The sequence below is a fragment of the Mesoplodon bidens genome (assembly GCF_964165515.1).
Source record: "Mesoplodon bidens genome assembly, chromosome: 6".
In the NCBI taxonomy this organism is placed as follows: Eukaryota; Metazoa; Chordata; class Mammalia; order Artiodactyla; family Ziphiidae; genus Mesoplodon; species Mesoplodon bidens.
This window is the reverse complement of record NC_138162.1, coordinates 106,892,579-106,908,313: the sequence shown is the minus strand read 5'-3', so window position 1 is coordinate 106,908,313 and position 15,735 is coordinate 106,892,579. Positions and strand designations below refer to the sequence as shown.

The 15,735-nt window shown below is 41.2% G+C and overlaps 1 protein-coding gene across 1 annotated transcript in view; it reads left to right on the top strand.

Moving 5' to 3' along the window:
• The window catches only part of EBF2 (EBF transcription factor 2), a gene marked incomplete at both ends in the record, with an annotated part of 192,077 nt that overhangs the window by 122,662 nt on the left and 53,680 nt on the right, over positions 1 to 15,735 (top strand). The window contains one exon of the mRNA XM_081236248.1: positions 12,567 to 12,648. Coding sequence (XP_081092374.1) covers positions 12,567 to 12,648 — 82 coding nt within the window. The remainder of the gene's footprint in view (positions 1 to 12,566; positions 12,649 to 15,735) is intronic.

Sequence of the window (15,735 nt, the reverse complement as noted above, 5' to 3'; positions counted from 1 at the left end):
AGAAGCAGCCTCTCCATTTAGCCCCCAGCATCTGCTCCTGGATGTGGCCATGGGCCTCTGAGGGATCAGTGCACTTTTTAACTTTCTTCTCAAGTCTCAAGCTAGCTTATGTCTTAGCTTTGTCAAAAAAAAAAAAAAATGTTGGCTGGCTAGTAAGGGAGAAGATATACTTGGTTTGGTAATCAACCTGGGAAAATTGTTTCCCATTCTTTTTTTTTTAAACATCTTTATCGGAGTATAATTGCTTTACACTGGTGTGTTAGTTTCGGATTTATAACAAAGTGAATCAGCTATACATATACATATATCCCCATATCTCCTCCCTCTTGCGTCTCCCTCCCACCCTCCCTATCCCATCCCTCCCCTCTAGGTGGTCACAAAGCCCCGAGCTGAACTCTCTGTGCTATGCGGCTGCTTCCCACTAGCTAGCTGTTTTACATTTGGTAGTGTATATATGTCCATGCCACTCTCTCACTTCATCCCAGCTTACCCTTCCCCCTCCCCATGTCCTCAAGTCCATTCTCTACATCTGCATCTTTATTCCCCTAGGTTCTTCAGAACCTTTTTTTTTTTTAGATTCCATATATATGTGTTAGCATACGGTATTTGTTTTTGTATTTCTGACTTACTTCAGTCTGTATGACAGACTCTAGGTCCGTCCACCTCACTACAAATAACTCAATTTTGTTTCTTTTTATGGCTGAGTAATATTCCATTGTATATATGTACCACATCTTCTTTATCCATTCATCTGTTGATGGACACTTAGGTTGCTTCCATGTCCTGGCTATTGTAAATAGAGCGGCAATGAACATTGTGGTACATGACTCTTTTTGAATTATGGTTTTCTCAGGGTACATGCCCAGTAGTGGGATTGCTGGGTCATATGGTAGTTCTGTTTTTAGTTTTTTAAGGAACCTCCATACTGTTCTCCATAGTGGCTGTATCAATTTACATTCCCACCCACAGTGCAAGAGTGTTCCCTTTTCTCCACACCCTCACCAGCATTTATTGTTTGTAGATTTTTTGATGATGGCCATTCTGACTGGTGTGAGGTGATACCTCATTGTAGTTTTGATTTGCATTTCTCTGATGATTAGTGATGTTGAGCATCCTTTCATGTGTTTGTTGGCCATCTGTATGTCTTCTTTGGAGAAATGTCTATTTAGGTCTTCTGCCCATTTTTGAATTGGGTTGTTTGTTTTTTTGATATTGAGCTGCATGAGCTGCTTGTAAATTTTGGAGATTAATCCTTTGTCAGTTGCTTCATTTGCAAATATTTTCTCCCATTCTGAGGGTTGTCTGTTCGTCTTGTTTATGTTTTCCTTTGCTGTGCAAAAGCTTTTAAGTTTCATTAGGTCCCATTTGTTTCTTTTTGTTTTTATTTCCATTACTCTAGGAGGTGGGTCAGAAAGGATCTTGCTGTGATTTATGTCATAGAGTATTCTGCCTGTGTTTTCCTCTAAGAGTTTGATAGTGTCTGGCCTTACATTTAGGTCTTTAATCCATTTTGAATTTATTTTTGTGTATGGTGTTAGGCAGTGTTCTAATTTCATTCTTTTACATGCAGCTGTCCAGTTTTCCCAGCATCACTTATTGAAGAGGCTGTCTTTTCTCCATAGTATATTTTTGCCTCCTTTATCAAAAATAAGGTGACCATATGTGCGTGGGTTTATCTCTGGGCTTTCCATCCTGTTTCATTGATCTATATTTCTGGTTTTTGTGCCAGTACCATACTGTCTTGATTACTGTAGCTTTGTAGTATAGTCTGAAGTCCGGGAGCCTGATTCCTCCAGCTCCATTTTTCTTTCTCAAGATTGCTTTGGCTATTCGGGGTCTTTTGTGTTTCCATATAAATTGTGAAATTTTTTGTTCTAGTTCTGTGAAAAATGCCGTTGGTAGTTTGATAGGGATTGCATTGATTCTGTAGATTGCTTTGGGTAGTAAAGTCACTTTCACAATATTGATTCTTCCAATCCAAGAACATGGTATATCTCTCCATCTGTTTGTGTCATCTTTAATTTCTGTCATCAGTGTCTTATAGTTTTCTGCATACAGGCCTTTTGTCTCCTTAGGTCGGTTTATTCCTAGGTATTTTATTCTTCTTGTTGCAATGGTAAATGGGAGTGTTTCCTTAACTTCTCTTTCACATTTTTCATCATTAGTGTATATTGTTTCCCATTCTTCAGAAGACATTTCTACTGTATATAGAGTCACTATAAAAAATGAAATTGCAATGATAGAAAGCCAAGCTTATTTCAGGTGGCTCCATCCTTTTGGCCTAACAATCTTTTGGCCGCTGATATTAGTGATTTCACTGAGTGGAAGGGCCAAGGAGCTCTCTATTTTCTCTAAAATTCAATTTCTCTTTGAAGGTTTAATAACTTCCCTGCCAGGACACACATTTCCCACTTTGTCTTTCTAGACTCTCAATTTGTGTGGCTATCTATTAAGCATACCTTGGCCTTCTAGATTCCCACCTTGCTTCAAATTTTCTAACTGGTCATCTACCCATACCTTGAGCTCTCCTGATCCTGGTTTATTTTAAGGGTCAAAATTAAGCTTCATGCTTGGTTGTAAAACTGTATGGTTTCACGTTTTCAAGTGCACAGATGCATACGTTTCTTTGAGACTCTACTCTTCAGCATTAAAGAGGGACCCTTCATTGTAATCATTACCAAATGGATACAGTACTAATGGAACTTAATTGTTTCCACTAGATGGATCTCGGGTGTTTTTGGCAGCCAAAATGAAAATGATTCCAAATACCATCAAAGGGGCTTATAAGCACCCAGCATGCACAGAGTGTTTTGATATACAGTGGAGTGTTAATATCATTATCTCTCCTAATACAACATACGGTTACTTTAATCCTCTCCCGCCTCTGTGATCTTGGAAGAGCCGATGGATAGAAGGCAAAGAATAAAACACTATATACAAGGAGACAAAGGGAGAATTAGTCCCCATCCTCTGAATGTGATTTTTTTTGATTGTTTGAATGTTGGCTTCAAATATGTACCTTTATCAGTACTGACTTCTGCATCTTACACGCTAGTTTGAGTTTGTATGCGACATCAAACATACCTTTTCACACATGTTCTTTCCAGATTTTTTTTAACACTTACTTAGCAGTTTATAGAAGGAAGTGAATGATCTCCTCAAGCTGCTTACAAATTAAAAAAAAATCTGTGCTTATTAATTATGCAGGATTAGTCTAATTATAATTCAGCAAATTAATTAGCGACAGAAGGTGTTCTGAAACATTGGAGTACATTTGCATGTTAAATGGAGAGGCTAGTCTGTAATATATGTAAATTTATGCATGGCTTCATAGTTTAATTTAAAAATTTGCAGCTGCATATGGTATGGGAGCAGGTGAAAAGTCAGTTTTAGTTTAATGATGCTAACAAACATTAGATGGTGTCCTGTCTTAGCAAGAGAATGCACTCATATCTGCTAACCTATAACTCTGTCATCAGAATATAACATTACATAGATGCTCAAACTCAAGGTCATCAGTGAATGGACCCATAGGTGCAATAGGTATAAAGCTGGAAACTGCAGAGAGAAGGCGAGAATGGGAGGAACCCCAACTCTGAGCTTCGTTTGCTACATTATCCAACATCGCATATGGAGTCAGTTGGCCTTAGTTTCGGGAAAGTCACGCTCCAGCCTGTGTAAAGAGGGGCATCTTTTTGTCTGACTGGTATCTATTCTGTCAGGTGTAAAATAGTTGTCCAACCCTGATTCCCTTTCCAAATATTCACGTTTGCACTTCATTTCAATTTCCTAGAGCCGTGGGAAAGTTATTACCGAGTTATGAATTAATGGTAGGGTAGAGAGTTTTACACATTGGCCTCAACCATCTGGCAAAACAGTAAAACCAGCGGACCAGGCAGCAGCAAAGGGCTCTTGGTGTAATTGGTGTTCACTGCTCAGCCTAGCATAGATGAGCTTCACGGGGAGGGCAGAAAGGCGGGAGGGGGAGGGGAAGGCTGCAGCAGGGGAGAAGGGACACTAAGGAAATAGGACAGTAAGGACCCATGAAGCTGATGGCTGGCTAATAACTTCATTTCTCTCCCTCACCCGAGTAGTCATGGAATCAGAAAGGGAAATAGATTCGTAAACGAATTCTGAAGTCTAACTGCAAGACGTTTTCTGAAGTCAGTCTGTGGCATGTTCAGTTTTGCTCAGTCTTTTTTCTTTCTTGGTGAGAAGGGAGAGGAAAGGATAGGGCAAAGAAGAGGATTCGGGTTAAAAACAACAACAAAAAGAGGAAAAGATGGAACTGTGCGCGTTGCAAAGAGCGCTCCAAAGACATTTTATGAGAACAATTGGAATTACAAACATGCTCTTAGTGTTGTGTTTCATTCCAATTCAAGCCCAAAGAGGTCAATTATTATTTTCCTTAGTGGTGTCAGGTTTTCATCTGAGTGCAAAAACAAGGACTTTTCCTTAGAGATTTTTTTCCCTACAAGCTTCCTGGTGCCAAGTGATGGAATTCAGGAGAGTGAAGACATGTCTGAATACAGAAGAAAAAAAAATCCCAACATATAACACCAGGTCCTCAGAAACTGTAGTGTGTCGCTAGTCAGAAATAAGTGGAGAATCAAAGTAGCCCCTGTTTTTGCACCTCGGTGGCTGTTTACAGTCAACTCCTTGCCACTTGAGCTTGGGAGACCCTCACTTCGGAAGAAATCATGAAATGGCTTGGAAATGAAATCTGTGGCTATGGAATCAGAATTACACAGTGGGGGAAGTCGCTCCCTTCTGGTACCTAAATGAGCACAGCAGATCCCACTCAGGAGTTGGTGTTTGATAACGAAGGGTCTATTGCCAAACTGAAATGCCACTTCCAGGAGCTTGTAATTGGAGTGAATGCTGAACAGAAAATGATTCGATGGGGCCCACTGCCAGTTAGCAGGTGTACGCGGCTCTGAATTCTTTTGCCTGACCATAGTTTCCTGGAAACCGTGATGAGGATTTTTGACCTACCATCTTTTTGTTGTTGTTGTGCTTTTCCTACAATCTGTTGTAATGGGTTAATTACATTTTTTTTTAAAGTACCTCTCCCTAAAAATTAAGGGAAGTTCTTCAAGTGGAGTATATACCAGTACTGGAGAGATAAACAGTGCAGAGAGAACCAGGTTTGAATTTGTGGCAACTCCCCTCTGGTATAGTTTTGTTTGGAAAATGGGCCATTTTCAAGTGTGGTGGGGGGAGAAGGGGCAATTCAGGGGAGGGGGGCATAGCGAGTGGTGACGTTACCAGGCATTTACCCAAAGACTTTGCATGGATAACTAATCCTCACTATCGGCCTATGAAGTCATGTTACAGAGGATGAAACTGAAGGTCCCTGTTGAAACATTAAGCAACAACAACAACAATAATAATAACTGCAAAAGCCTTGACATCCTCTGGAAATGGCTTGATAGGGACACCCCAGTGAGGTACCACATGGACTGAAATTATCTGCCTTCAAAGGAATTCGCTTGCTGGTCTATTTAAAAATCTCCAATGTAGAAGACTCCCCTCCGTCCCCTGGGTAATGCTTTCAAAGTTTAGCTTTGGTGACTTATCCTCAAAAAAATTTTCCAAGACTTAATTCAACTTCTTATGTTACACATTTGACTTCCAGCTTTTTTTCCTCCATAGTCTTGATGGACGAATGACCTTGCATCTTCCTCATCCACTCAAGCAACCTTTTACACTCTTCTTGTAGAGACTACAGCCATGTGGGCCATGCCCTCTTGAGACCATGTGGGTTCTTGAGGTGTCTTGTTTTCCAAGTATCTGATAGACTTGCTTATCTTCCTCTGCAGAATCCAATGCAGCCACAGAATTTCTAGAGAACACAGTCCCTGATAGGAATGATAGACACTGTTGTTGGTTTGCTTGTTTTGTTTTGTAACATGAGGAGTGACCCCATGCTTATTTACAGAGAGTAAGATGTAGACAGCGACATGATCCCCTGTGTAGATCCATGAGGCACTCACTGGTCCCCTGAAAAAGAGAGCTGCTTGGCAACATGTTCCATCTTTTCCTTCAGAAGAAACTTGGCCAAGCTCCCACCTTAACAATGTTTTCCTGAGTCAGACAAACCTGAGGTCCACTCTGGGCTCTTCCACTTACTAGCTGTTTGACTTTGGGCAAGTAATCTAACCTTTATGAGTCTTGATTATCTCCTCTGTAAAATGGGGATGTTATTTCTCCTACTCTCAGAGTTGGGGCAATTAAATGAAACGATACATGGCTAATAATATGAAGTCAATGAATAGGGGCTATTTATTTATTATTTTCATAATCATTATCATAATTAGACTTTGAGCCAAGGGGAGTTAGAGGGATTGAATGTAATCAGAAGTAAGAAAATATATTCCTTAAGAATTTTCTGTAAACTTAAATCTTTCAGATCTGAAATGGGCTTTCATTGGAATCATGCAGGTGAATAAGCTTTTGTGGTAATACAACCCTTTAGGAATGTCTGTAGAGAGTAAAGATGCTGTACTTACTCTGTTTGTGTACTTATATTTACATTTTAAGGAGTCGTGTAAATAAATGGATTGCATGGAAAATCAGCTTATAAAAATGAGTATTTGATTTAAGCTTAAATAAGCCAGTCAGTCAAAAAATTTAAATTATCTCCTCTTTCCATGGATCTTCTTGGGTCTTTGTACCAACTGCCACCTTACCAAGCAGATTGCAAGTAGCAAGCATTCTCAGATGTCCCATTGTCACACTTTTATTTGGGGTGTAGCAAGAGCCAACTCGAAGTTTGACCTCCCACAGTCTCTTCTTTTTTGTGGACTTGAGTGAGAGTCTTCACAAGGCCTTAGGAGCTTCAGGGCCCTTTCTAATCTTGGGCTGACACCTCAACAATCAACAGATTGATCAAGGGCACGTCATCTTCTGGCCAAGGCTGGGGCCCACTGCTGTCCTTCTCCTTATTTGGGCTGCCTGAGTTTGGATTGTGTTGGAGGCTTTGTGGGGAGGAAAACGTGTTCTCTCTATTGTCAGAAGGTTCAAAGAGGATGTTACAATTAAGACCTAGATTAAAGCTGAACATTATCTTTGTGTTTTACACTGGTCTCAAGTGGAAACCAATCACTTAGGGGATTTCCTACCGTCTAAAGCAGAGCGAGCTGCCATGCAGGCTATTCTTAGAGTAAGAAAATGGCCCCATGGATGTGACCATCCAACACGACTTCTCCCTCTGCCTGTAAAGACTGTAAGCTTGAAAGAATCCTGGGAGAAGAGAGGTAACTGCCCATTTCTTTCACATATGATTTTATGATTCAGCCCATCCCAACATTTGGTAGTTCTCACAAATCATATGAGAGAGTGTTCTGAGAGAAAGGGATTATCTTCTTTTCAGAAGTATGCACAAACAGTGGAAGGCAATGACATTTTAATTTTTTGGACTCTGGAAAAGGAAGTTTAGCAGTTAATCCAGATGAAATGTGTCTTCCTCAAAAATCAATAGACAGAGACCTTTAAGCACCTACATGGTTTATCAACTCTATATAGCGCTCAGCCTTTAGTGATCCAACCTGCATATGTGGCCATTGTGGCAGAAAGAGAACCAGATACAGTATCCCCATTCTTGGCCCTTGGAGAGTGTGGGGATGTTCCCATCTCCGTGGTGTATGAGATGTGGCCATGTCATCACAGAAGCTGTTTCCAGAGTAGATGGAATTTGAATTTTTTTTAAGGGAATAAGGAATGAAATTTCAAAGCGAAAGGTACTTTACATGTTATTTTGCATAGAGTAAGGCTCTGCATAATGGTAGCTGTTACTAGTGCCAAGTTCACACTCTTTTGATATATACTCCTATCTAATTTTTTCCTTGAACGAAGACTTTGTGCCTTCCACAGTGCTTTCCGAAAGATTTTTTGTATTATAATTTTTTAGAGGCGCTAGATCTTGGGCTTCTAATTGGAGGTGGCCTCTTCCACAATTCTGGAGAAAGAGTATGCTGCGTTTTGTACTAGATCATTGGCTATAATCTCGAAGTCTGGCATGAATATTAAGTAGCTACCCTTCCTGTGATTTAGAGATTCCCCACTGACCCCACCACTGGACCTGAACTCTGCGCCCTATTTGTACATCTAGTTTGAGTCTGTTTTTATTTGGGGTGGGCTCAGGACATGTCTAGAGCCATCTAGGAGCTTTTATTGTGTTCTTGAACAATGCCGAGTGTTCTAATATTCCAGAGATGAGGAGGAGAAGAGATTTCTTGGGTACTAGGTAATCCCCTGGGATCTTATTCAGACCCGTATTCAGGGGTCTGCAGGCTCATCTCAGAAACTGAAGAAGCATTTTTCAAATGGTTTGGTTGTGTGCTCCATGAGGGCACGATTTTGTCCATCTTGTTTACCATCCTTCTGAACCTTTATGGCACGTATTCCACACTTAATAATCAGCCAAATGAGTAAATGAATGAATTCATCAGGGGGTTTCAGTCGTAAGCATTTACTTCCACGCAACTATCTTTGACCTCACGTTTTCCTTTTGGGATACTATAGTCCTCTCTCTCCCTCGCCAAGAAACCAGAATCTTTCATGGGTTTTTGGGGGTGGTTTTTGATTTTTTTCAGACTATGTGTTCTGAAGTTTCTTCTTAAACAGTTATATTGAGATATAGTTTACATACTATACAGTTCACCCATTCAAAGCGTATCATTCAATGGCTTTTACTCTACTGACAGCGTTGTGCAACCATCACGACAATGTAATTGATGCAGGAAACATAGAACGCCCGGTGGAGCTTGCTGCCGGAAAGACCCAGGTTCAAATCCTTGTTTCTGCCACTGACAAGCGGTGTGAGCTTGGGCCACATTTCTTAAATTCTCGGCGTCTTTGTTTTTCCTAGCTGTGAGATGATTTGTCACTCATACAGTTGTTGTGAGAAATAAATGAGGCGTTGGATATCAAGCACATAGCTCAGAGTGTGGCATGGAGCTGACATTTGGCAAACCTTCTTTCCCCCCCACCGTGACCCCTGTACCCTTCAGCTTCTGGACCACACAGGAGGGCGAGCAGGGACAGAGATGGCTCTGATCTGTGATATTCCTGAGCTACCTTCTCCTGCTGCTGAAGCACAGAGAAAGGATCCTAAGAGAATGGTGCCTCTCACTCAACCACTGGCCCATCAACCTCTGGGTCCCACCAGCTCTGGCCAAGGCATCAGCCAAGATGCCCCACTTTCCACCCATCAGCTCTCCTCACTTATTCTTCTTTCCCAGTCTCCGATCAGGGGGTTTGTTCTCTCTTTCAGAAACCACCCCCCCACACCCCCACTTGGACTTCAATAAGTCACAGACTTTTGTTTCCAGTGGTTTCTTCCTCCAATGCCACCATTTCTGGAGGGTTGTCAACCCTACACCTTTTTCTTTGCAATCATAGAATAATAAGGTTGGAAGAAACCCTAGAGATAATCCAGTTAAACCCTCCTTTTAACAGTCAAAGCAACTGAGGCCTAGAGGAGCAAAGTAACTTGGTTCCATAGTTAGTTGGTAGCAGTTCAAGACTAGTACACTGTCAGCATTTAATAGATATCAGGGCAGTGAAGGACTGCCTTTGGGTCTGTTCTATTGCCTCACTTGACCCAGGAACCAGATTGAAAGCTGAGGGCTTGAGTTCAGATTTGGACCCCACTCTCTATTCCTCTTTCTCTAATAAAACAAGGATAAACCTGTCGCCGTTAGCATTCACTCTTAAGGAATGAGATCAGAAGCCTTGTAGAGTGTACCATGCTAAGTGGTTAGAATATTTCTGGAGTCAACTTTGTTTGGAGACAGTGAAAATTACAACTTCCATCCTGATGCATCTCTGCACATTTGGTCTGAATCTTGTAATTCATTTTGGTTTCCCGTCGCTGAGTGGAGAGAGCTGACATTTTCCAGGCTTCAGAGGGATCTAGACCCAGGAGATTTATTCCCTGCAAGTTACCCTATGGTTCATGGATGGGATGGTTAGTAGAGGATTCTGTACCAAGCCCCTGAGCATAGCGGGTGGAGGGGGTGAAGGGAAGGAAAGTGGGAGACATCAGTAAAAGGAAGAGAAAAAAAATGGGGATGTCAGTAAGCCCCAGAATGCCTTTAAATTGATTTCTAGGTCCCCATCTAAAATACGCAGCTCATAATTTGTGGTGCTAGCCATTTAGAAGTAGCTACGCCTTCTTTTAGAAAGTACTACACGGTGTAAAGGAATTTTCCTTCTCTCTCCCCCTCCTCCCTCCCTCCTTCCCCCCTCGCTTCCCCTTGGTGAACAGGATGTTATATCCTTGGTGTGCAGGGGGCTGGGTAGGTTCCAAACTCAGACCCCAGGCCAGCAAAAGAGTCAACACTGGGTGTTTTCTGGCCAAAGAACTGTTACGGGTCGTAATTTAAAATGAATCAAGCCTTTCAGCGGGTCCCTTCTGTCCCTAAATCAATTTGATTTTATGTAAACATTTATCTCCTTTGCACTTTCATACCATTCGTATAATAATGCCTTCACGAACATTAATGTTTTCAACAGATACATTTTCGGGAAGGTGAGGGGGGTGGGTAGGTGAGGGGAAGTATAACACACAGGATGCATTATAAGGAGTCCGGTTGTGCTAACACTTGCCAAAAACCAAGGAATCTGTGAGAAAAAGAAAATTTGGTTTTAGTAGGGGAAAAGATGTACATCACTCATGGGGGAGGGGCGGGGGCTGGAGGGCAAAGGTGGTGTGAGGGCAGGGGTTTTTGTTTGGAAGGAGACTCAAGTGAGGGAAAGGCCAGTGTTAAGTCTTTTGTGAGAGCATCTCCAGGCATGTTAAGTTGCTGTAGGTGACCCCGCTAGGAAGGCGCAAGTGAAAGAATGCTTCGCCTTAAGAAAGAAACTGTTTGAGTTTTGACCAATCTGTTCTTAAATACAAGCAGCGCTCCTTCCTAACGCACTCCGGCTGCTCTGGACGGACGCCCCACTGCACTTTCGAAAGCAGAGGCAGGCTGTGAATGTGAACACGGCATAAAGCAGCAAGGAGAGGGCTTCCCCTGCCTTGTTATTCTCTGCCTGGTACCTCGGATAAAGGCCCTGGACACCTTCATGGCCCAGGAAGCAATGCTTAGCCCCCGTCCCAGAAAGGATGCAAAGAGAGAAGTGAAAAGCAGATGCTATAAAATTATGAAAAAAAAGTATTTAGCTATTCTTTCTAGATTCACACCCAACCTTATTCATAGATAGGGGTCAGGAACACTCGGCCAAATATTTTTAGCAAATCTAGAGAAAATGCTCTGAAAAGGGCAATTCCTCTTCTCTCCTCTTTCATCATTTACTGTTTATCTCCCCATCAGGTTTTCTTTTTTTTAAGCACTAAATACAATTAATTGGCACACTCTCTAATTCTTTCGTGTGATTGTTAAAGAAATAAAAATAAACAGAAGGTCACCACGACAGCATCTCACCAACCGTTGCTTTAAAATAGAATTTTTGGAAGCATTGTTGATTTCTACTTATTTTTGTTAGTAAATCCTGGGGAAAAAATGTATATCTTTTCCTTTAAAGTTCTAATTCAAGGCGTGGATGGTAGAGTTCTGAAGGGACTTTGGGACTGCGGTAAAATTTCGTTGTCATAGTAACAGAAAGGGAAATAGGCCTTGCTCACCTGGGACTTTAACACTGCAAAAGCTGGATTTTTTTTTTTTTTTTTTTTTTTTAAGGAAGAGGACTCTGCAAGTGAAATAAATGAAAAACTTATTGTATTTCGAAACATTCCAAACATTAGATAGGTAAATGGCTGAAAAGACCACTTCTGCCATTTTTCTTGGTTTCTGTACTCATCTGACCAAAGCAGCCCAATTTTAAAAGTGCACAAAAAGGTTATCTAGGAGAATATTGGCTTAAAAATATGTCTTACAAATGATAACCTCAGACCATTATTCTGTGCCTTTGTATATTTCTGGATAATCTATAGAAGGTCTGAAAGGACATTCACACTTGTTATTAATCATAAAAACCCCAGCATATACCTGCACAGACTGACTGTCTTTGGACAGTAACATTATTTTCTGATTTTATATCCATCAGTTGAAAATATCAGGCCCCCTTTGTGTGTGAGGGTTTACGTGTGAGGTATGTGTGCATGAAGATGTGTGTGGCCAGCGGAAAGCCACATACGTGACGAACCCTGGGATTCTGGGCTAAGTCATGCCACTTTTAACCCTCTGGAGCAAGCTAATTTTATACAGCAGGAGTCGACTGCTGCTTGTGAAGCCTTTTTTTTTCTTCTTTCCTCTCTCTCTGTCTCTGTCTCTCTTTTTTGGAGAGAGCATGCCCTAGCCACTCGGGGGTGGGTGTACAAACCAGAGCCCAGCTTGTGAGCCGCTTCGCAGCCCTCAACAGAGCCAACTTGGGACCAAAAACATCCAAATTTGCAAACTGCAGTGGGTCAGCTACGTTCCTTCACAGGCAGGGCTGGCTGAAATTCCCCAGACCTGAAATCCAATCACTTTCCAATCAAATCTAATATAATGCAGATATATTCTCTCCTAAAACATGTTTACTTAAAAAGGTAACACCTTGCTTTCTCTTCACAGATTCTTTTTAAAATTTTTCCTCAAGTGCAATCAGAATTGTTTGAAAACAGCAGGAAACCCAAGGGACATGAGAAGGTTTCAGGTAAGGGGCCTGCCGTTCTTTCCCGGTAAATAAGTCATCCTGTTTTCTTTCTCCTTAGCACTCTTTTTTTCTTTTCCTTTCTTTTTTTTTTTTTTTTTTCGCCCCTTAGAAAACATTATTCACGGGTGCTGCTAACAACAAAAAAGATAACTGTAAATGACCGCCCTCTTCAGATAGTACTGAGGCTTTCTTCATTTTGTAGTGTTTAAGGCCTTCTGCCTGCATTGCCAAAGCCCCAGGGGAGGGGCACCAACCCAGGCTGGAGATTTGATTTTAAGCCCTCAGGCTGGCCTTCGCACACACAGCTGCCCACAAGCAGGAACAGCGTTCCTGATACTCAGCCACCTTGGGATTTTTCAAAGCAGCTTCTCTGTGCTTTCTGCAAGCAACAGCCTCTTCCTTTCCTTTGCCACCGATTAACTATTCAGTGGTCTCTCTCAAGAGTGTCTGGGACAGCAGCAGACCAAGCAGCCGTGGTCACTTTAAGATCTCAGCATGACAACAAGACCCACGGGACAGTAACCCAGCTGCCTGGCAGTTAAATCTGCCACCGGTTTCATCACCCCTGCCACTGATGTACTGGGGATACAAGCTAATAAAAACACAGAGCGAGGCAAAGTGTGTCAGGTTGGAGATGCGAGGAAAGCAGCCCCTCTTGGCCCCCTCCTTCATCTTTGAAGGACCCACGTTTAATCCACCAAATGGCTTTCCTGCCACTCACGCCCAATGGAAATACTTCCCGCTCCTTTCCCCATAGAAAAATGGAAAACACGTTAAACAATATTATTCAGGCTTGAGACTTAAAAAAAAAAAAACATCCTGGCAGCAACGTGAGAGATGAGAGATGGGGATTATTAGCCTCACGTTTCAGGTGGGGAAAGTGAGGTTCTGGGAGTTTACGTAACTCGCCTCTAATCACGGGCAGGAGGTGGTGGAACCCGGAGGCCGGAGGATGTGTCTGATCAAGCTCTTCCCACTGGACCCTGGGTTTGCAGCGTGTGCAGCTGCCAGGTTTATGCTTTGCTGTTGCCTTTTTCTAAATTCTGAATCATTTCTGAACAAGGGGCCGCACATATTCGTTTTACACTGGATCCCACAAATGATGTAGCTGCTCCTGCCTGTTGCTCAAACAGCTTCCGTGGTTTGGCAGCAGAGTCATTAAAGAATTAATAGGAGAGATGGGTACATGCAAGGCCAGGAGCACGACCTTGAAAAACAAAAATTCCTGTAATGTTTTTTCACCGCATCATGGGTATCAAACTATCTTGCTGTGACTGGAACAATTTTTTTTGTTCGCTGTGGAGCACTAATACAAGCCTCGCCTGAGCAAGTTAAACCTCAGCTCTCCATCCTGCAGACTGTTCCCCTGCTGCATGATAAGAAGACAAATAGAAATGAAATTGTTTTCTTGCGGGGGCGGGCGTCAAGCAGGAACATGGTGCACAGTGGAAGTTTATGGTACTCAGTGTTCCAAATGGAAACATTAATCATTTCAGTCCCAAAAAAGAGTGAAATTCGGAAGAATTCCAAAGTGCCCAGATGACCAAAGCTTAGCTTTCACGTCTGCAAGAAACAGAGGCAGGGAAAGAAGCTAGCAGCTTAGATTCCTATCCCCCCTTACTCTCTATCATCCCTTCCAAAGAGTTTTAAATTTGAGAAGACACTTCTAGGAGGCTTTAAATAGAATGCCTTGTCATTTTACTTTTTATTTTATTTTATTTATCCCAAATTCTAGAAATGTACTTACTAAGCAGATGCACGTAATATTTCCTCTACTTCTCCAGTTATTTACTAAGTGAAATTTTTAATGTGCCTGAATTTTTTAACAGGGTTAGAATAAATATTGTTCATCTCAAAATACGAGGAATTCTCATCCTATGTGAATGTACTTGACTTTTGCAAAGACAAGGGAAAAGATTTTTTTTTAAGTTTGTGGATTCTAGGACTGTCTTATTTCTGGGGTAGAGCTGAAGTCAACTGGAAAAAAATTCTTTTTGCATTTTTTTATTGAGATAAAATTCATATAACATATATTCATCATTTAGACCATTTTAAAGTGTGCGATCCAGTGGCTTTTAGTATATTCACAGTGTTGTGCAACAATTGCCACCATGTCATTCCAGAACATTTCCATCATCCCAGAAAGAAACCCCATACTTCCCAATTCCCTTTTCTGTCCACCCACTGACAACCACTAATCTACTTTCCGTCTCTACAGATTTGTCTATTCTGGTCATTTCCTGTAAATGGAATGATACGATATGTGGCCTTTTGTGTCTGGTTTCTTTCACGTAGCATAATGTGTTCAAGGTCCATCCATATTGTAGCATGTGTCAGTATTTCATTTCTTTTTATGGCTGAATAATATTCCATTGTAAGAATATACCATATTTTGTTTATCTGTACATCAGTTGATGGACATTTGGGTTGTTTCTACTTTCTGGCTTTTATAAATCATGCTGTTATGAACATTTATGTACAAGTTATTTTGTGAACATGTTTTTGATATCTTGAGTATATACCTAAGAGTAGAATTTCTGGGTCATATGGTAACTCCAGCTTTAACTTTTTGAGGAACTGCCAAGCTATTTTCCACAGTGGCTGCACCATTTTACATTCCCATCACTAATGTATGAAGGTCCCAATTTCTCCATATCTTTTCCACTACTTGTTATTTCCTGTTTAAAAAGAAAAAATCCTAGCCATTCTGTAAGTGTGAAGTGGTATCTCATTATGGCTTTGATTTGTCTTTCCCTAATGACTAATGATTTGAGCATCTTTTCATGTACTTTTTGGCCATTTGTGGATCTTCTCTGGAGAAATCTCTATTCAGATGTTTTGCCTATTCTCAAATTGGTTTACTCTTTTATTGTTGAGTTGTAAGAGTTCTTTATATATTCGGAATACTAGGCTGTTATCAGATAAGTGATTTGCAAATATTTTTCTCATTCTATCACTGGCTTTTCACTTTCTTGACACTATCCTTTGATTCACAAAAGAATTGACAATTTTTATACCGTACTCAGATTCTATGACAAGTATAGCCTTCCATGAAAGATCTTTCACATGCAGAAAGGCTTGACTATG